This window comes from Natator depressus, chromosome 1 (assembly GCF_965152275.1).
Source record: "Natator depressus isolate rNatDep1 chromosome 1, rNatDep2.hap1, whole genome shotgun sequence".
NCBI lineage: Eukaryota > Metazoa > Chordata > Testudines > Cheloniidae > Natator > Natator depressus.
The window spans coordinates 8,387,490-8,409,401 of NC_134234.1; the positions used below are offsets into that span (position 1 = coordinate 8,387,490).

Here is a 21,912-nt window from a genome sequence, read left to right on the forward strand (position 1 = left end):
GAGGGAACCCTGTCAGGATTGAAGACAAAATGGAGGGGATTCCAGGGTCTTTTATATCCTCTGCCATGTGGAAGGACACCCCTTTGTTCTTACTGTGGAAAATCACAGCAGCAAGATAGAGTTGGGAGTCACATGGGTAAGTCACACGTCCATGCATGACTCAGTTTGCAGACGGCAGCCATTGCTCACGTGCTATCTTGATCATTCCCAGGAAGGCTCCTCAGATGTGGATGGGAGTCTCCGAAGGTCCCTTGTCAGTTAAGTGTTTCTTCACTGGGCACTTACTTAGAATAGTCCTTTCTCAAGAAGCTAACCAAATGCTTCACTGATGCTCCTTAGAAGCAAACATATTGAGATACAAGTATATAGCTAATATCCATAACTTCAAATATAAACATGATACACACATACATGCAGCATAATTATAACCAGCAAATTACAGCCTTTTTATAGAAACCTTACTCGACCTTCGTTGTACAAGATTTGGTGCCACTATAGGACCTTGCTTGCAACAATGATCTATATGGTCACAGTTCATGTCAATAACATCACACCCCTTTAGTAGCGATCTCAGTCTAAGGCAATCTTTGGGGTCTTGGTATGCCAGGGTCTGATGAGATAAGGAAGTAGGTGGGCTTTACATGTTGGCTAGCCTCCTGCAGAGCTGCTTCCCAACCCCAGAGTTATGGCCATAGAAATAATCCACCTCCCTCTTGGACTCTCCTTGTGATCCCCACTCCCAGCACTGAGACCTTCCCCTCCCCTTTCCAAGAGGGCTGTGGTCTGTGCTGTCTGGGCTAAGAGGTGTGTCTTTTCACACCTGCTTCCTGTGTCTTCCCAACCCAGGGAATTTCCTCCTCCCCTCTGTCAGTTGGGTCATTAGCATTTGCACAGACAACCATTGATTCAGTTGGACCTGCGTCCTGTCTGAAAGGGACAGAGTTAGTTTTCACAAGCATGTCAGGAACAAAGTCCTGAATAACCGGGAGTGGATTGGAATACCCTGCGTCACCCCTCTCTCTATCCCCGAGAAGAAGGCCAATGGCATTTTGGGATGTATAAGTAGGGGCGTTGCCAGCAGATTCAGGGAAGTGATCGTTCCCCTGTATTCGACACTGATGAGGCCTCATCTGAAGTACTGTGTCCAGTTTTGGGCCCCACACTACAAGAAGGATGTAGAAAAATTGGAAAGAGTCCAGCGGAGGGCAACAAAAATGATTAGGGGACTGGAACACATGAGTTATGAGGAGAGGCTGAGGGAACTGGGATTGTTTAGTCTGCGGAAGAGAAGAATGAGGGGGGATTTGATAGCTGCTTTCAACTACCTGAAAGGGGGTTCCAAAGAGGATGGATCTAGACTGTTCTCAGTGGTAGCAGAGGACAGAACAAGGAGTAATGGTCTCAAGTTGCAGTGGGGGAGATTTAGGTTGGATATTAAGAAAAACTTTTTCACTATGAGGGTGGTGAAACACTGGAATGCGTTAACTAGGGAGGTGGTGGAATCTCCTTCCTTAGAAGTTTTTAAGGTCAGGCTTGACAAAGCCCTGTCTGGGATGATTTAATTGGGGATCGGTCCTGCTTTAATCAGGGGGTTGGACTAGATGACCTCCTGAGGTCCCTTCCAACCCTGATATCCTATGATTCCATGATTCCTCTTCCGGAGGTCAGTTCTTTCTCAAAGGCTGAGCCACAGGTTGGGTGCCTGGGAGCACAAATGCTGAATCGTCCATTCTCTCCTGAGTATCCTCCCCCATGTAATCAGTGAGGAGACATTCCTGTACTCCCACTATTCGTCCCCCAGTTTCCTCCTCTGGGCCTCACCTAGGACACCTACTCCTATGCTCTCTAGAGTGGAATCTATCCCCTGGTCAGCCGTGAAGGACTCACAACTAACAGCCTGGATAGTTGTCTCTGTGGCAGGCTCTACATGCCGCTCCCTTCCTGGGGTGGTGTTGCCTCCTGCTGCAGAGTTAAAGGAACTCACACGCACCTCCTCAGTGATTTCTGTGACTCTATCACCCTTCTCTAGACTCCCCTCTGGAACACATCTCCCTATGCTGCCTAGCACTGGACTTGTCCCTTGTTTAGCTGCAACATAGACATTTTTCTCCCTAAGTCAGAGCTGCCTTCAGCTGAAGGGCAGGAGCTGGTCTGAACCACCCCTACCCCGGAAGCATGCAGTTTCCCGCTGCTGTAGGGGAATCAAGGAGACTCTCTCTCTTCCCTTCACCAGTTCCTGAGACTTTCCCCTTTCCCTCTGAGGTCCCAGCAGAATGCTCCTTCTTGCTGCAGGCGGACAATTTAACAGCCTGAGCTACATGGAAGAAATCATTGCCAATTAGCATATCAATAGGGGTATCATCTACCACCCTCACTGATAATACAGCTTCCAAACCTTGGGTTTCTATGTGCACTTTAGCCAAAGGCCCAAGGATTTTCTCACCTTGTTGCAGTATACTCATCCTAACTACATGCTTCATGCCTAGTTGTGAAGAGGCTAATTTACAAACCTAGTAGGATAAGTGACAGGTGCCTGAGGGGCTTCTGTGCTCATAATTGCAGCATTTGTATGAGCTACCTGCTGCCTGCTTCCTCTGAGCACAGGGCATTTATTTTTTAGGGGATCAGTGGAATTACAATGATAATTCTGGACTATTCTATTTTAACAGGAGATTAGGGTTGGGGATTAGAAGAAAGGGGTAAAATGGGACCATACTTCCCACTAAGTGTAAACCCTCCATCTGTAGTTTTCAACTTTTTGTCCTATAGACACTGTTTCACATCATCTTTACATGTTTTTAAGATGTGCTCCTGACCAACTAGATCAAACATTCCTTCAAAGCTTGTAACACCTGGGCCCCTTACCCACTTTCCCATCAAATCTTCCATTTTGTTAACATATTTCACGTTACGTATCAGCACCCCACTTAAGATTCCTAAATGTCCCTCTATACGTTTCAGGGGTAATCTGAAATGGTTTCAAAACCATTTCTTTGAATTTACAATAATCTAAAGCATCATCAGATGGCATTTTATTGAATATATCCACAGCTTTACCGGTTAAATTAGCAACTAAAGTGGGAATCTTCTTGTCATCAGGAACCTTATGAATCACACACAGTCTCTCAAAGGTAAGTGAAGTATTCAGCAATATCTCCTGCCTCGTTGTATGCAGGATGCAGCTGTTCCCATTTGAGGATTTTTGGAGAGGTGGGAATCAGTGGAGTGGAAGGGTTCTGGTTCTGCTTTTCCAGCAAGTCCAATTGGTGATTCCGCGCTCTCTCTCTTTCTTCTCAGTTTCTTTTTGTTTTAGTTCCATAGCCCTTCTGGGTTCAGCCTCATCTCTGGCAGCTTCTGCCAGCTTTAGCTGCAATAGTCTCCTCTGCTCTTTTTATTTTTCTACTGCCTGCAATCTGAATAGCTCCGATTTCACAATTGTTTAGCTCTTTGCACTCATCTTGTTACTTTTCTGTCCCTACTTCCCTTTCCTGAAATAAGCAAACAGAAAACAACATACTAGTCACCTCTTTGACTGATCTCCAGCCACCACACTTAAAGTCTTCCTTAAAATTTCTACACCAGTGTATGAAGTGCAAATCTCACTCAGAGCAAGTTGTGCATTTTACCCTGTTCGCTGTGCCACTGTGAAGAACTTCCCCGGGGTGCAACCTGGAATTGGGGTACCGCTGAGCCTTATGGCACACCAGTCTGAGTCCCCTCTCACACTGTGATCATGTGACAAGCTGCAGACCCCTCCAGGTCCTGCACTCACACAAACATTCACAGGCAGGGACACACCCTGCTGAGTTACATGAATGCTTTCGCCAGCCATTCATGAACCAACAATAGTGAGGCTCCAGTCAATTCCCCCCAGCTCACCAGCTTAGGACCCCGGAGCTGTACCATCTTGCCCTGGTCAGAAGCCCGGTTTATTAACAAGTCTGCCTCTCCCTCAATGTGGAGGGGAGAATGCACCAGCCCCTCTCCTTGAGCAGATTTCCATTTTGCATTTCGAACAACACACTGTTTTAGGTAAAAAACATAAAAGCGATTTATTCACTACAGAAGGATAGATTTTTTAGTGATTATAACAAAGTGCAGAGACCAAAGTAGATGACCTAAGAGATACAGCAAAATAACCATCTGAGTTCCCTAAACTAGACAGGGTTTGAATCAAGCAGTATCTTACCCTGATGGTACAAACAGTTCATCAGTCTTCCATACACTGGCTGGGATTTCTCCTTTCCAGCTCCCCATTCAAAATCTTTTCCCTCTAAATCTTTTCTTTGACATGTTGAGTTTGCGAGGGGGTTGGGAGGGAGTGAGGCCAAGTGACGATGTCACTTCCCCCTTTTATAGCTTCTGCCAGATGCAGGGAACTTCACTGTCCCAAACAAAGCCCCCAGCACAGTTAATGGGAAAGTACAGGCACAAGATGGAGTCTGGTGTCACATGAGCTGGTCAAATGCCCTTGCGTGCTTCAGTGAGTCATAGCAGAGGCCATTACCCATATTCTGGCTACAACATCTACAGGAAAGTCCATCCGGTGGGGAGAAGCTTCTCCCATGGCCCATTGTGCTCATTGATGGGCCATCAATTTGAATAGTCCATTCACAAAGTGCTGGCTTGACTGGATGTCAACTACCTTGTGGGAGTTACCACAGGAGCAAACACATTTCAAATACAGGTACATAATCAATATTCATATGTTCAGATTTTAAATATGAGACATGCATACAAATAGGATCATCATATTCAGCAAACCATAGTTTTTCCAGTGACACGTCACATGACACATGACACAGTTTGTACAAGATTTGTGGCAATGATATAAAAGCTATATTTGTGGCAACTATATAACAGTGGTGAATATGGGGGTGCCAGGGTGTTGTTTTGGGGTACAGCCTGGAAGCTGTTGAAACCTCTGTGCCCCCAAAACCATTCAGCTGGGTTGGCCTCTCCCCCTACTCTTCTGAAGACACACAGCCAGCCCCTCTGTGCCCTGGTATCACCCAGCATGACAGCAGGTGGTGCCACACATCCAACTAAGTTACTTGAGTGCTTTACCTAAGTCACTCATGGACCAATAATGGAGGCACCAGAGAATTTCCCAGCTCCCCAGCCTTGCACCCCTGCTGGACCATAAACCCAAAATTATACCATCTTGCACTACACAGAGATCTGTACAGTGTGAACTCATTAGTCTGCCCTCCACTCAATGGGGGAAGATATTCACCAACCTTTGTTAGCAGAGCTAAGAGTCCCGAACACCTCACTCAAAACCACACTGGTTCAGACAAAACATAAATCAGGTTTATTAACTACAGAAGGGTAGATGTTACATAATTATAAGAGCATGCTTTGTACAAAACATACCATAATTACATCACCATGGTAAATATGGGGTGCTTTAGAGTGCAGAATGTGTCACACTGATGATCCAGAGAGTGACAGGGGGAGGAGAGGAGAGAGTTGCAGGCGGGGCCTTGAGGGAAGAGGCAGAGCAGGGGTGGAACCTGGGGGAAGAGGCAGGGCAGAGGGGTGGGGCCTCAGGGTTCCAGTTACCAGCAATTAGAAAGGTGGCAACCCTATGAGTTCTACATAGACGGACTCCCCAGTTTGTCACACTGACACAGCACGGTAAGGTCCGGAAAGGATTTAATGTCTCTTTGACTGGCCAGTCAGTGATTCAGGGAAGAGGGCCCAGCACCATGTCACCAGCCAGCTCTGCCTGGAGCGAGGTATAAGAACCAGAGCACCAGCAGAAAATTTTAGGTCCCTTTCTGAGTAAAAAGCTGGAGCAGCCTACTCCGGATCTCCTGAGTCTTCGCCCCATAGATGATGGGGTTTAGCATGGGGGGCACCAGGAGGTACATGTTGGACATGAGAACGCGCAAATGCAGGGCCACATTGTGCCCAAACCGTTCCGTGAGGGCGGCAAAGAGAGGTGGGATGTAAAAGGCTAAGATGACACAGAGGTGGGAGCCGCAGGTCCCAAATGTCTTGAGGCGGGCGTCCTTTGTTGGGAGGCTGAAGATGGCCCTGAGGATCTGGGTATAGGACATCGCAATAAAAAGCACATCCAGACCGATCACCAAGAATGCCACAGAGAGGCTGTAGTAATTACTGAGGCAGATGTCGGTGCAGGCCAGCTTCACCACAGTGATATGCTCACAGTAGGTGTTTGGAATGATGTTGGTTCTGCAATATGGCCACCTCCTTGCCAGGAAGGGAGTGGGCAGTATGAGCATGATGCCGCGCAGCACCACGGCCAAGGAAATTTTGGCTACCACAGGGTTTGTCAGGGTGGTGGAATGTCTCAGGGGGTCACAGACGGCCACATAGCGATCAAAAGCCATGGCCACCAGGATCCCAGACTCTATTATAAAGAAGCTGAGAATGAAGTACATCTGGGTGAGGCATGCACTGAAATTGATCTCCCTGGAATTGAACCAGAAGATGCTCAGCATTTTGGGCAGGACTGATGTAGACAGCACCAGGTCTGTGATGGCTAGCATGCAGAGGAAATAGTACATAGGTTCATGGAGGCTCGGCTCCATCTTGACGATGAACATGATGATGAAGTTCCCCAAGATGGCTATGGCATAGATCATGCAGAAGGGGATGGAGATCCAGACATGGGCTGCCTCCAGGCCAGGAATGCCCAGCAGGATGAAGGTGGAGGGGTTGGTGAAGTCAGTTGAGTTGGAGTCTGACATGGAGTAGGAGAGAAAGTGTCCAACACTGAGGCAGAATGGTGTTTCCTGCATGTACCGTACATTCCCCTGACTTCCTGTATGTGCCCAGGGTCTTGGGTGATGGTCGCAAGAGAAATACCTGGATGGAGAGACAATGTTAATATGAGACACTTCATGCACTACTGGAGGATGTTCTCATGAAGAAGCAGGTTGGTCTCTCTTCACACACTGAAAAATGATATTTTCATTTTTCAGTTAAATGAATTATGAATAACTGACCCTACTAATTCCAATTCCATATTTGATGGTGCTCCCTGCGTCAATAATTCCTACACATCACGGTGTGGGAAACCTTAATAGGCACCAGCAGGAAACACGAGTGGATACTGGTTATCCCTTATTGGTCCCTCGGCCTTGTCTATACTGCCAAGTTTTTTCGACAAAAGGCAGCATTTGGTGACAAAATAGTGGAGACGTAAATACGACAAAGCCGCTTTTGTCGACGGAACTCCTCAGTTTCAGTGACGTAATAAAGCCACCTGGACGAGAGTTGCAAAGTTTTTACCCAAAATTTTTGTCGCCAAAGTGCCAGTGTAGACACCCTGCTTGATTTTATCACTGCAATTGGCCCACTGGTTTTCTCCCATGCCCAACGTCCCCAACCCCTGGGAACACTCACCATGCTTTCAGTGTTTGCTGGCTTGTCAAGGGTCAGCAGGAAAGTGACTGGTATGTTACCAGTGCTGTATTTTATTGTAGTGTTTCAATGCTGTATGTGTACTTAATAATAATGCTTCTGTTTGTTGTTACTTGTGCTTAAATAGTTATGTCCTTTAAAGGAGGCACCCCTCCACTCCAGCTGAGTGACTCCACCAGGTAAGAAAGCACCCAAGACGGAGCAAGGAAGATATGTTCTGGGAGATACTGTAGTACTCTGATGCAGACAAGATGGAATGCAGGCACTGGCGGGAAAGCGACAAACATGAAAGAAAAGAAAAAGAGGCATACCCTAGGGATGCAATGGAGAGGCAGATAAAAGTTTTGGAGCAGCACACCAACATGCTGCAGTCCCTCCTGATGCTTCAGACTGAGCAGATGGGACCCTTCCCATATTCAGAAGTCTTTCCCATGTCCTCCCCAAACTCCGCCCACTCATTCCTTTCCCTTAGATGATGGGGTTTAGCATTGGGGGCATCAGAAGGTACATGCTGGCCATGAGAATGTGCAAATTCAGGGAAAGATTGTGCACAAACCGTTGTGTGATGATGGTGAATAGGTGTGGGACATAAAAGGCTAAAATGACACAAAGGTGGGAGCCGCATGTCCCAAAAGTATTGAGCCGGGCGTCCTTTGTTGGGAGGCTGAAGATGGCCCTCAGGATCTCGTATAGAACATAGTGATTAAAAAAAAATCCAGACCGATTGCCAAGAATGCCACAGAGAGGCTGTAGTAACTACTGACGCGGACGTCGGCATAGGCCAGCTTCACCACAGCGATGTGCTCACAGTAGGTGTTTGGAATGATGTTGGCTCTGCAATATGGCCACCTACTTGCCAGGAAGGGATAGGGAAGTATGAATATGATGCCACGCAGCACCACGGCCAGGACAATTTTGGACCCCCGCTGGGTTTGTCAGGGTGGTGGAATGTCTCAGGGGATCGCAGATGGCCACAAAGTGATCAAAAGCCATGGCCACGAGGATCCCAGACTCTATCATAAAGAAGCTGAGAAGGAAGTACATCTGGGTGAGGCAGGCACTGAAATTGATCTCCCTGTAATTGAACCAGAAGATGCTCAGCATTTTGGGCAGGACAGCCACAGACGGGACCAGGTCTGTGACGACCAGCATGCAGAGGAAATAGTACAAAGGCCCATGGAGGCTCGGCTCCCTCTTCATGATGAACAGGATGCTGAAGTTCCCCAAGATGGCTATGGCATAGATCATGCAGAAGGTGATGGAGATCCAGACATGGGCTGCCTCCAGGCCAGGAATATCCAACAGGATGAAAGTGGAGGGGTTTGTAAAGTCAGTTGAGTTGGAATCGGACATTGTCTCAGGGAGAAGGTGTCCAGAATGATGTTTTCTGCATGCACCGTACGTTCCCCTGACTTCCTGTATGTGCCCAGGGTCTAGGGCAATAGTCGCAGGACAAATGCCTGGATGGAGAGACAGTGTTAATATGAGACACTTCATGCACTACTGGAGGCTGTTCTCATTGATGAAGCAGGTTGGTCGCTCCACACACACTGAAAAATGACATTTTCATTATTCAGATAAATGAATTATGAACAACTGACCCTAATAATGCCAATTCCATATTTGATGGTGCTCCCTTCGTCAATAATTCCTACACATCCTGGTGTGGGAAACCTTAATAGGCACCAGCAGGAAGCATGAGTGGATACTGGTTTTCCCTTATTGGTCCCAAGGCCTTGTCTACACTGCCAAGCTTTTTCGCCAAATGGCAGCATTTGGTGACAAAATAGTAGAGGTGTTAACACCTCAAAGCCACTTTCCATGATGGAACTCCTCAGTTTCAGTGATGTAATAAAGCCACCTGGACGAGAGTTGCAAGGTTTTTACTCAAACTTTTTGTTGCCAACGTGCCAGTGTAGATACCCTGCTTGATTTTATCACTGTAATTGGCCCATTGGTTTTCTCCCACATCCAGCATCCCCAACCACTGGGAACACTCACCTTGCGTGCACTGTTCACCTACTTGTGTGCTTGTCAAGAGTTATGGGGAAAGAGACTGGTGTGTTACCAGTGGTGTATTTTAAAGTAGCATTTCAATGCTGTACATATAGTTAACAATAATGCTTCTGTTCATTGTTACTTGTGCTTCACCAGATATGTTCTTGAAAGGAGGCACCCCCTCCACTCCAGCTGAGTGTCTCCACCGGATAAGAAAGCACCAAAGATGGAGCAAGGAAGATATGTTCCAGGAGGTGCAGCAGTACTCTGATGCAGACAAGACGGAATGCAGGCAGTGGAGGGAAAGCGAGAAGCAGGAAAGGAAAGAAAATGAGGCATACACTAGGGATGAAATGGAGAGACTGATAAAAGTTTTGGAGCAGCAAACCAACATGCTGCAGTCCCTCCTAACGCTCCAGACTGAGCAGATGGGTGCCCGCCCTCCCCTTCAGCACATTCAGAACTCTTTCCCATGTCTGCCCCAAACTCTGCCCACTCATTCCTTTCCGATTTCTGGGACGTCTCACTTTACCGTTCACTCCACCTCCACAGACACCTTTTCAAATGAAAGCTGGACTTACGCTCAGCTGTGTGTGTGTGTGCATGGTGTTGTGGGTTTTTTGGCAATAAAAGCAAAGTTATTTGAATAATAAGCACTCTTTATTTGTTTCCATTGAAGTTATGATAGCAGATGGGAACAGGAAACCCACAGGCAGTTTTATCGTTTCCTTACATTGAACCCTGGGCCTGAACCATCACAACTGCTTCCTACCCTACCAAAACTGGACTTCATTATTCCTTACAATCCCATGCATAGCAATAAACATTACTCGTTATCATTTTCAAAGTGTTACTGCAAAGCCTTCCTGATTCAAATTGCCCCCCATTGTGCCCTCTAATAGCCTTGGTATCTGACTGCTCAAAGTGAGCAGCCATGTTCTGTGTCTGAGCAGTGCATCCCTGAGCAAACTTTTCGCCCTTACCTTCACAAATATTATACAAGGTGCAACACATGGTGTCATAAATATAAAGGGAAGGGTAAACCCCTTTAAAATTCCTCCTGGCCAGAGGAAAACTCCTCTCACCTGTAAAGGGTTAAGAAGCTAAAGGTAACCTCGCTGGCACCTGACCAAAATGACCAATGAGGAGACAAGATACTTTCAAAAGCTGGGAGGAGGGAGAGAAACAGAGGGTTTGTGTGTCTGTCTATATGCCGGGGATAGACCAGGAATGGAGTCTTAAAACTTTTAGTAAGTAATCTAGCTAGGTATGTGTTAGATTATGATTTCTTTAAATGGCTGAGAAAAGAATAGTGCTGAATAGAATAACTATTTCTGTCTGTGTATCTTTTTTGTAACTTAAGGTTTTGCCTAGAGGGGTTCTCTATGTTTTGAATCTAATTACCCTGTAAAGTATCTACCATCCTGATTTTACAGAGGTGATTTCTTTACTTCTATTTCTATTAAAAGTCTTCTTGTAAGAAAACGGAATGCTTTTTCATTGTTCTCAGATCCAAGGGTTCGGGTCTGTGGTCACCTATGCAAATTGGTGAGGCTTTTTATCCAACATTTCCCAGGAAAGGGGGGGTGCAAGTGTTGGGAGGATTGTTCATAAGATCCAAGGGTCTGGGTCTGTAGTCACCTAGGCAAATTGGTGAGGCTTTTTTACCAAACCTTGTCCAGGAAGTGGGGTGCAAGGTTTTGGGAAGTATTTTGGGGGGAAAGACGTTTCCAAACAGCTCTTCCCCAGTAACCAGTATTTGTTTGGTGGTGGTAGCGGCCAATCCAAGGACAAAGGGTGAAATATTTTGTACCTTGGGGAAGTTTTGACCTAAGCTGGTAAAGATAAGCTTAGGAGTTTTTTCATGCAGGTCCCCACATCTGTACCCTAGCATTCAGAGGGGGGAAGGAACCTTGACACATGGCTACAACCGTGGGAATATTTTCCTCACTGAGGTCTAACCTGTCAAATAGGCATCGCCAGTGCGCTTTTAATCTGCCAAATGCACATTCCATGGTCATCCTGCTCCTACTCAGCCTATTGTTGAAATGCTTCTTACTGCTATCCAGGTTTCCCATGTTTAGCTTTATGAGCACTGGTATTGAGGGGTATGCCAGGTCTTCCAGGATCACCTTGGCCTTTCGACATCCCCTGTGGGGATCTTCTGGTTTGGAAAGGAAGTCCCCGCTTTCAGCTGTCTGTAAAAGCTGGTGTTCCTAAAGATTCATGTGTCATGCACTTTTCAGGACCACCCTGCACTGATGTCAATGCCCGCGCTTGAGTGCTCGCAACACTGTGGAGAAGTACCCCTTCTGATTGATATATTCCATTGAAAGGTGTTCTGTGCCAAAATTGGAATATGCATGCTATCTTTCGCCCCTCCGTGGTTGGGGAAACCCATTTCTGCCCCATCCACAATGTCACGCACGTTTCCAAGAGTTACGGTCTTGCGCAGCAGAATGGGATTAATGGCCCATTAACACAGCCCCAGTGGTCGACTTCCCAACTCCAAACTGATTTGTGACTGACCAGTAGCAGCCTGGAGTCGCCAGCTTCCACACTGCAATCTCCATGCTCTTCTCCACCTAAAGTGCAGCTCTCATTTGGGTCTCCTTGCACCATAGGGCTGGGGTGAGCTCAGTACACAATTCCAGGAAGGTGACTTTCCACATCTAAAAGTTCTGTAGGCACTGCTCGTCATCCCAGAGCTGCATAACGATGCAATTCCACCACTCAGTGCTAGTTTCTCAAGCCCAAAAGCGATGTTCCAGCATTCTCAGCTGTTCTGTAAATGCCAAAAGCAATCTAATGCTGCTGTTATCCATGTTAGACACCACGTTAGGCAACTGTGACTCCTGTTGCCTTTGCAACTTCAAGACTGATTCCACTGCCTTCGTGATGTGCTACTGATAGCTAGCTGAGCAGTGCGGGATCCATTCCTTCAGAGAGAGGTGGCAGGCTGAGCAGAAAACATGGGACGTTGAAAAATGCCACAAACTGGATACGGAAGCACATGGAATGCTGGGAAGGAAAGCAATGCATCATGGGACATTGATTCCAGACCCATGATGTGCCGTGATCCGCTCTGCCTTCCCACAACACCTATGTGCACAAGATGGACAGCTGAACTGTGGGATAGCTACCCACAATGCATTGCTCTCACTGTCGCTGTGACCACCCCATGTGTGGACGTGCTATGCCGAAAGAGAGAGACAGCGTGGACATGCAACAACGATCTTCTTTAATGGCTTTTTAGTCATTACTTTCAGTGAAAAAAGTCTGCCAGTGTACACATAGCCTTAATGCAATGAAACCCAGGCTACAGAGCCAAGCTGTAGGGAGCTTCTCATTCACCTACTTACTGCAAATCTGAGAGTGGGGAAAAAACACCTTTGCCAAGACATGTGCCGGGGGAAACATCCCAACTAGAATACACCTCAGGGAAAAGACTTGGGCTTCATTGAAGGCAGCTCCACAGAAACACCTGCTCATTTGCGGTACTGGCCACAACAAAGACAATGTTCAGATGCATAAGGAATGGGATGGAGAATATCCTGCTCTGGAGATGCACTCACTTTTGGTCACCCAGTCTCTATAAAAGATCTAGCAGATAGAAAGGGGATTTCCCAGGCAGCCTATGAGAATGGGGGAGGCTGACGTATGCGGAAAGACTGAAAAGTCTGGGACTGGTTAGTTTAGAGAAGAGACAATTAAGGGGGCATACAATAGAGGAGAACAAAATAAAGAATGGAACTGATTACACTGATATGGACAAACAGAGAACAGCTCCCAGCCAGTAATAGCTATCTACAGATACCCTTCAAAAGGGCCAATTCCCCAAAGATAAGGCAAATGATCAGCAAAACTGATTGGGAGGAAAAATTTAGACAGAAAAAGGGGAATGAAAAATGGAAGTTCTTTAAGAAGAGTTTATGAGAGAGCTAAAAAGCCATGATTCCACAATCCAGAAAGTGGCGAACTTTGGTTAAAAACCTCGTTCAATAGCAAGGTGAAGGCAGCAATTGAGGGGGGAAAAGCAACATATAAAAATAAGAAAAAGGGAAAATAGATAGCAAGCAAAACAAATTGGAAGTTATGAAAATAGATACAGGACATTACAGACATCAGGGGGAAATCCATGCTTTGCAGGGCTAAGGATAACAAAAAGGAGGTTATTAAGTATATTAAGAACAAAAGAAATCCTAGAAAAGGTATCGGCCAGTTCCTAGAGGGAGAAAGGAAACTTGTTAATGTTGCAGAAAAGGTAGTGTGCTGATGAAACACTTTCCAGTCCATTAGCAGTCAAGGAGGATGTTAAACAGCATCCACAGTGGAACCTCAGGAGTTACAAACACCAGAGTTACAAACTGACCGATCAACCACACATCTCAATCGGAACCGGAAGTAGGGAATCAGGCGGCAGCAGAGCCCCCCCTTACTCCAAAGGCGAATACAGGACAGTTCTGCATTAAACGTAAACTATTACAAAAATAAAGGGAAAGTTTAAAAAAAAAGATTTGACAAGATTAAGAAACAATGGAAATGCTGATATGGGATTAGTTAAAAAAAGTCTAGGAGTCTAATTAATGCCAATCAACAACATGGTTTATGGAAACAGGTCTTGTCAAATAAATCCAATTTAACCCTTTCATGAGAGTACATGTTTGGTTGATCAAGGGAACCAAGCAGATGGAACAGGCTTAGATTTCTCTGAGGCATTTGATTTAGCAGGGGAAAACATTCAGTTAAAAAATGAACACTATACAATATCAGTAGAGCACATGTTAAATTGACTAAAAACTGGCTAACAGACAGATCTCAGAAAGCGGTTGTCAAATCCATCAATGATCTGGAAGCAGATAGAAAATCATTACAGGTAATATTTGAGGATGACCCAAAGATTGGCAGAGTGGTTACAATGAGGCGGCCAGGGCAGGCATACGGATTGATCTGGAGCATTTGTTGAGCTGGGCCCATGCAAACAAAATGTTTTAATACAATCAAATGCAAAGTGATCCTGACAGAACAGGGAATGCAGGCCTGAGCCCCAGGCTAGGGCACTGTATTATGGAACGTAGGGACCGCAAAAAGGACTTAGGGGTCATTGTGGACAACCAACTCATTGTAAGCTCCCAGTGCAATGCTGGGGGCAAAAGGGCTCATCCTTGGATGCTGTCATAAATATAAAGGGAAGGGTAAACCCCTTTAAAATCCCTCCTGGCCAGAGGAAAAATCCTCTCACCTGTAAAGGGTTAAGAAGCTAAAGGTAACCTCGCTGGCACCTGACCAAAATGACCAATGAGGAGACAAGATACTTTCAAAAGCAATCCTTGGATGCTGTCATAAATATAAAGGGAAGGGTAAACCCCTTTAAAATCTCTCCTGGCCAGAGGAAAAATCCTCTCACCTGTAAAGGGTTAAGAAGCTAAAGGTAACCTCGCTGGCACCTGACCAAAATGACCAATGAGGAGACAAGATACTTTCAAAAGCAATCCTTGGATGCTGTCATAAATATAAAGGGAAGGGTAAACCCCTTTAAAATCTCTCCTGGCCAGAGGAAAAATCCTCTCACCTGTAAAGGGTTAAGAAGCTAAAGGTAACCTCGCTGGCACCTGACCAAAATGACCAATGAGGAGACAAGATACTTTCAAAAGCTGGGAGGAGGGAGAAAAACAAAGGGTCTGTTTCTGTTTGTATGCTGCTTTTGCCGGGGACAGAACAGGAATGGAGTCTTAGAACTTTTAGTAAGTAATCTATCTAGGTATGTGTTAGATTATGATTTCTTTAAATGGCTGAGAAAAGAACTGTGCTGAATAGAATTACTATTTCTTTCTCTGTGTCTTTTTTGTAACTTAAGGTTTTGCCTAGAGGGAGTCTCTATGTTTTGAATCTAATTACCCTGTAAGGTATCTACCATCCTGATTTTACAGAGGTGATTCCTTTACTTCTATTTACTTCTATTTCTATTAAAAGTCTTCTTGTAAGAAAACTGAATGCTTTTTCATTGTTCTCAGATCCAAGGGTTTGGGTCTGTGGTCACCTATGCAAATTGATGAGGATTTTTACCTAACCTTTCCCAGGAAGTGGGGTGCAAGGGTTGGGAGGATTTGGGGGGGGAAATACGTGTCCAAACTACGTTTCCCAGTAAACCCAGTTAGAGTTTGGTGGTGGCAGTGGATATTCCAAGGACAAAGGATAAAATTAATTTGTACCTTGGGGAAGTTTTAACCTTAGCTGGTAAAAGTAAGCTTAGGAGGTTTTCATGCAGGTCCCCACATCTGTACCCTAGAGTTCAGAGTGGGGGAGGAACCTTGACAGATGCATAAATGGGGGAGTGGTGATTTGGAGTAGGGGAACGATTTTATTTCTGCTCATGGCATTGATTAAATCGACTGCGTCCCGTTCAAAAAGGATGTTGAAAAATTGGAGAGGGTGCAGAAAAACAACAACAACAAAAAAAACAAAACCAAAAACACCCACAGAAATGATTGGAGACTGGAGAAAATGCCTGAGAGAGATTTAAAGAGCTTCATCTATTTCTCTCATCAAAAAGACAATCAAGCAGGGACTTCCATTGGGAGAAAACCATGGGTACTAACGGGCTCTGTAATCTAGTTTAGAAAGGCAGAGGAAGATCCAATGGCTGGAAGCTGAAGCCAGACAAATTCCAATCAGAAATAAGGGCCAAACGATTAGCACTAAGGGTGATTAACCATTGCAGATCCAGATTGGATGCTTTTCTGGAAGATCTGCTTGCAGGCTTGTCTACACTTAAAACACTACAGCAGCGCTGCAAAGCGCTGAAGTGTAGACACTACTTACATGGATGACAGGGGTTCTCCCATCAGAGTAGGTACTTCACCTCCCCGAGAGATGGTAGCGAAGTTGATGGAAGAATTCTTCCGTCAACCTCATTCTCTCTACATCGGGGTTACGTTGATATAGCGACAGTTCTCAGGGGTGTGGATTCTTTTGCTGTTGCAAAAAAAGCAAATGCAATTTTGGGTTGCATGAACAGAGGCATAGCATGCAAGTCATGGTAGATGATAGTATTGCCCTACTCAGCACTCCTTCAGTCTCAGTTGGAGTGCTGTGTGCAATTTTGGTCACCGCTGTCTAGAAAGGATGGAGAGAAACTGGAAAGGATCCAGAAGGGAGCGAGAAAGATGATCCAAGGGATGGAATGCAAACTGTGCGAGCAAAGGCTGAAGGAACTGGGTATGTTTAGGTTGGAAAAGAGGAGATTAAGGAGGGACATGATAGCGATCTTCAAATATCTCAAAGGCTGCCATAAAAAAGATGAGGAAAATTTGTTTCTCTCTTGAGACAGAGGGCAGGACAAAAGGCAATGGGTTCAAAGAACAGCAGAGCAGATTTAGATTCAATCTCAGGAAAAACTCCCTCACTGTAAGAACAGCAGGACAATGGAACAGTCGCCTAGGCAGGTGGTGGAAGCTCCTTCACTGGAGGTTTTCCAAAGGTGGCTGGAGCCATCTCTCCTGGATGGTTTAGACACAAGAAACCCTGCATTTTGGCAGGGGGTTGGACTAGCTGACGCTTGCAGGTCCCTTCTCACCCTGTGGCTCCATGATTCTACAATGTACAATCCTAGTGTAGTCCAGGTCTTAGTCAAACACAAGTTTTGGAGCTCAATACAGGGGTAACTGGGTTAAATTTTGTGGTTTGTGTTCTACAGAAGGTCAGACAGGATGATCTGCTTGTCCCTTCTGATTTTAAGCCCTATGAATCTATCAACAAAGAAAGGAGGTCAGGCATTTATATTTACTCTGTCTCATAACACATGAACAAGGGAACATTCAATTACATTGACAGTCTGAACATATAACATTGAGAAAAGAAGATTCTTTACATAATCCATGTTTGGCCAGTGGAACTCCTTGCCACAGACATTATTAGAGCGAAGAGCATAGTTGAATGGGATTCACAAATGGATTGGCCATTGCAGACGGTGCTGGTGGCTCCACCATTAGTTAAGCCTGTTGTTAGAGGGCTTATCCCTTCACCCTCCCATTCCCTGGTCCTTCTCTCATGAACACAGAGCAGCAGTACCCGAAGTCTGAAGGTGCAAACAATTTGATGTTTATTGGGGTGAACTTCCACCAAGAAACTATTCCTATTTTCTTCCTCAGTGTCCCCCTTCCCAGCTCTGACGCCACAGAGCCTTGCCTGCATATCTATTCCCATTCACTGTTCTCATTCCCCTGACTTAGCAAAGCATGATTCCAATTCCCCGCCCCGACTTCCTGATTGACTGCAGACTATTTAGTAAAACTTGAGTTCTCCTTAGCTATAACTTAACCAATCATTTTCCTGAAATTTAACTAACCAATCCTAACATATTGTAACATGCTTTTTTTGCCTCTGTTTTCACTAACAAGGTCAGCTCCCAGACTGCTGCGCTGGGCATCACAGAATGGGGAAGAGATGGCCAGCCCTCTGTGGAGATAGAGGTGGTTAGGGACTATTTAGAAAAGCTGGACGTGCACAAGTCCATGGGGCCGGACGAGTTACATCCGAGAGTGCTGAAGGAATTGGCGGCTGTGATTGCAGAGCCCTTGGCCATTATCTTTGAAAACTCGTGGCGAACGGGGGAAGTCCCGGATGACTGGAAAAAGGCTAATGTAGTGCCAATCTTTAAAAAAGGGAAGAAGGAGGATCCTGGGAACTACAGGCCAGTCAGCCTCACCTCAGTCCCTGGAAAAATCATGGAGCAGGTCCTCAAAGAATCAATCCTGAAGCACTTACATGAGAGGAAAGTGATCAGGAACAGTCAGCATGGATTCACCAAGGGAAGGTCATGCCTGACTAATCTAATCACCTTTTATGATGAGATTACTGGTTCTGTGGATGAAGGGAAAGCAGTGGATGTATTGTTTCTTGACTTTAGCAAAGCTTTTGACACGGTCTCCCACAGTATTCTTGTCAGCAAGTTAAGGAAGTATGGGCTAGATGAATGCACTATAAGGTGGGTAGAAAGCTGGCTAGATTGTCGGGCTCAACGGGTAGTGATCAATGGTTCCATGTCTAGTTGGCAGCCGGTGTCAAGTGGAGTGCCCCAGGGGTCGGTCCTGGGGCCGGTTTTGTTCAATATCTTCATAAATGATCTGGAGGATGGTGTGGATTGCACTCTCAGCAAATTTGCAGATGATACTAAACTGGCAGGAGTGGTAGATACGCTGGAGGGGAGGGATAGGATACAGAAGGACCTAGACAAATTGGAGGATTGGGCCAAAAGAAATCTGATGAGGTTCAATAAGGATAAGTGCAGGGTCCTGCACTTAGGATGGAAGAATCCAATGCACCGCTACAGACTAGGGACCGAATGGCTAGGCAGCAGTTCTGCAGAAAAGGACCTAGGGGTGACAGTGGACGAGAAGCTGGATATGAGTCAACAGTGTGCCCTTGTTGCCAAGAAGGCCAACGGCATTTAGGGGCATAGCGAGCAGATCGAGGGATGTGATCGTTCCCCTCTATTCGACACTGGTGAGGCCTCATCTGGAGTACTGTGTCCAGTTTTGGGCCCCCCACTACAAGAAGGATGTGGATAAATTGGAGAGAGTCCAGCGAAGGGCAACAAAAATGATTAGGGGTCTAGAGCACATGACTTATGAAGAGAGGCTGAGGGAGCTGGGATTGTTTAGTCTGCAGAAGAGAAGAATGAGGGGGGATTTGATAGCTGCTTTCAACTACCTGAAAGGGGGTTCCAAAGAGGATGGCTCTAGACTGTTCTCAATGGTAGCAGATGACAGAACGAGGAGTAATGGTCTCAAGTTGCAATGGGGGAGGTTTAGATTGGATATTAGGAAAAACTTTTTCACTAAGAGGGTGGTGAAACACTGGAATGCGTTACCTAGGGAGGTGGTAGAATCTCCTTCCTTAGAGGTTTTTAAGGTCAGGCTTGACAAAGCCCTGTCTGGGATGATTTAACTGGGAATTGGTCCTGCTTTGAGCAGGGGGTTGGACTTCCAACCCCCTTCCAACCCTGATATTCTATGATTCTATGATTATCTAACCCATGATATCCCACCAACTTAATTGATTTACACCCAACAAAATTAATTATACAGCAGACAGGAACAATCACAGAACCAGACAGAGCTTATACAGAGAAACAATAGGGAAGTGGGGACTACAGTGAAAGAACAACAAAGAAATGAAGATTCTACACCCAAGCTATTGATAAGTGAGTTCTTGCCAGACAAGATGCTATCAAGCTAAGTTTTCTTTAAATCTTCTAGGCTCTTCCCTTTCTCTGGAGGGGATAGATTGGATCACCTTTTTAACAGCCCCTAACTGCTCTATTTCAGTGTGACTGGTGAGGACGTGACCGTTCGCTTCCCAGCTCATGGCTGCCCCTGCTCTTTAGCCAAAGGCCTTAGCCTATCATAGCGAGAGAAGGCCTATAAACAGGCAGACTGATTTTGATTCTTGTTTTGTACCTCTATAGCTAGCTAAGTGATAAGAATACACCTAAATTCTTAAAGTATAGGCCTTTGCAGACAGGCCTGAATATGTACATGCTAACAGCTGTCTGACACCTTCAATTAGGAGACGTCATTTTCAGTTGCTTATAAGTTTGCCAAACTTTAACTGTTTGGACTGAAATTTCCCAGACTGGGTGTCTGCTGACAGCTCAATTGTTTTTTTGAAAGTTTCAGGCATAACAGTTCAGCCGACTTCTCGAACGAAGCCAGGAAAAAAGACATCTTGCCCATGTTGAAAAATTCACATAATTATTCCAGTGAGAAGCCCTAGCCCCCCCATTCTTTCCATTAGAAAGTCAGGTAAGAGCCCCTCCATTAATAGCCAGAGCCCTGAAATGCAAGAGGAGGAGGTGAGAGTCCCTGTGCATTAACTCACATGCAGCTGGCTCCTGAGGTCTTTACTGAGTTCTTACTCCAAGGGGAGCAAAGAGAGAGATTTTGGCCAGTGATATTGGAGCAAACACATTCCCTGTGGCAAGGGCCCCCTCATGTTTAATGGCTGCACAGAGCAGAAAGGTCCACAGACCTATTCGCTATCCCATCACGCCCACATTGCACTGAGTTTGTCGAGCAGGTGAGCTCCTCGGCAAGAGATGGGTACCTGTGAATTCTGAGCCAGACGTGTCTTCCCTGGGAACCCCCCGCAGGCAGCTGTTTCCCACATCTCTCTCACCCCAGCATCTGCAGCAGCATCCCACTCTGAGAGCCGACACAAAGGCATGCACCCTTTATAATATAGCTGTGTGCAATCCCAGGGGGGTTCGCTCAGCCTCTAGGGGAGAAGCAGCATCTAAACAGAAACAGGCTGGACACCAGAGACACTTTTGCTAATGTCTCTCTTTCAGTGTCTGCGCTTCTGTGTTCTTTATCCAGCTTTGGGAGTAAAAAGTAATTAAGGGACTTTTCCAAAGGGAGATGAGAACACTTGGGCTCTCTGCTAAGTCAGAGAGGAATTGGCTGCTCTGTGTATTTGTGTATTTTTAAAAAGTAGAGTTGATTAGTAAGAAAACTAGGGATAATGGGCAGCTCTCCATAGGTTTGATACCCTGTGAATACCCAGTATTAATGGGTAGATAGTAGAGAGAGAGAGAGAGAGATGGAGAAAGGTGACTGAGGGGAAGACACGGGGCTATCGCTAAGGGATCAGAGATCAGTAATTCTCATCAATAACTATCATCGTAACTAGCATCATACAGTGTAGCAATTTTCATTGAAGGATCTTCAAAACACCTCGCAAGGGAAAGTTACTATGAGCATATACCCATTATACTGAAAGGTAATATGAGGCAAAGGGAGACGTGACATGATGAGGGTCACATAGAGACTGACAGACAGAACCCAGGAGCCCTGACTTCCCTGCTGTAACCACAGTCTCTCTGTTAGTAACCGAGTGCATGACAAGAAGAAAATGGAAATATGGTGTAGCAGGGCTTGTTCATTAGGTGGGTGTGACATACTTACCCAGGATGCAACCTGGGGTACTGCTGAGGCCTCTGGCATACCAACCTCAGCTCCCTCTCACACTGTGAGGCTGTGACAAGCTGCAATCCACTCCAGGTTTTGCACTTCCACAGCCAGATACAGCCAGGGATGCAGCCAGCTTCAGTTACATGAATGCTTTCACTAGGCACTCATGAACCACCAATAGAGAGGCTCCGGCCAATTCCCCCCACCCTGCCCCCCAGCCTAGGACCCCAGTATTAACCACTGCTCTTTCAACCCAAAGCTCTTGGTAACTTTTATTCTGTGCGAGGTGGTGTCAGGAAATAAATCAGGGGAGACATGGCCGTTCGACCGATAGATGGCTGGAACAAAAAGGACAACACAAAAGTGCTTTCACTTAAAGCTAAACTTTAGTTAGCCTCAAGCACTTATACACACGTCCGCAACAGGTGAGTAAAACACCCCCAACCCCTGATAATTAGCACAGCGGCAGCCCGTCTGCTGGTGGGGAGCACAAGATGCATCCAGAGGGAGAGTCCAGTCCTGAAGAGTCCCCCCACCTCAAAACTTT

At 45.9% G+C, this 21,912-nt stretch overlaps 1 protein-coding gene and 1 pseudogene across 1 annotated transcript; both read right to left on the reverse strand.

Annotated features, from left to right (window-relative positions):
• Positions 1 to 5,771: 5,771 nt before the first annotated feature.
• Positions 5,772 to 6,770, reverse strand: LOC141980927 (olfactory receptor 52K2-like). Its single transcript, XM_074942705.1, has one exon. The coding sequence runs from the start codon at positions 6,768 to 6,770 to the stop codon at positions 5,772 to 5,774; it is 999 nt and encodes a 332-aa protein (XP_074798806.1).
• A 1,093-nt stretch (positions 6,771 to 7,863) lies between these two features.
• On the reverse strand, positions 7,864 to 8,748 carry LOC141980936 (olfactory receptor 52E2-like; annotated as a pseudogene).
• Positions 8,749 to 21,912: the final 13,164 nt, after the last annotated feature.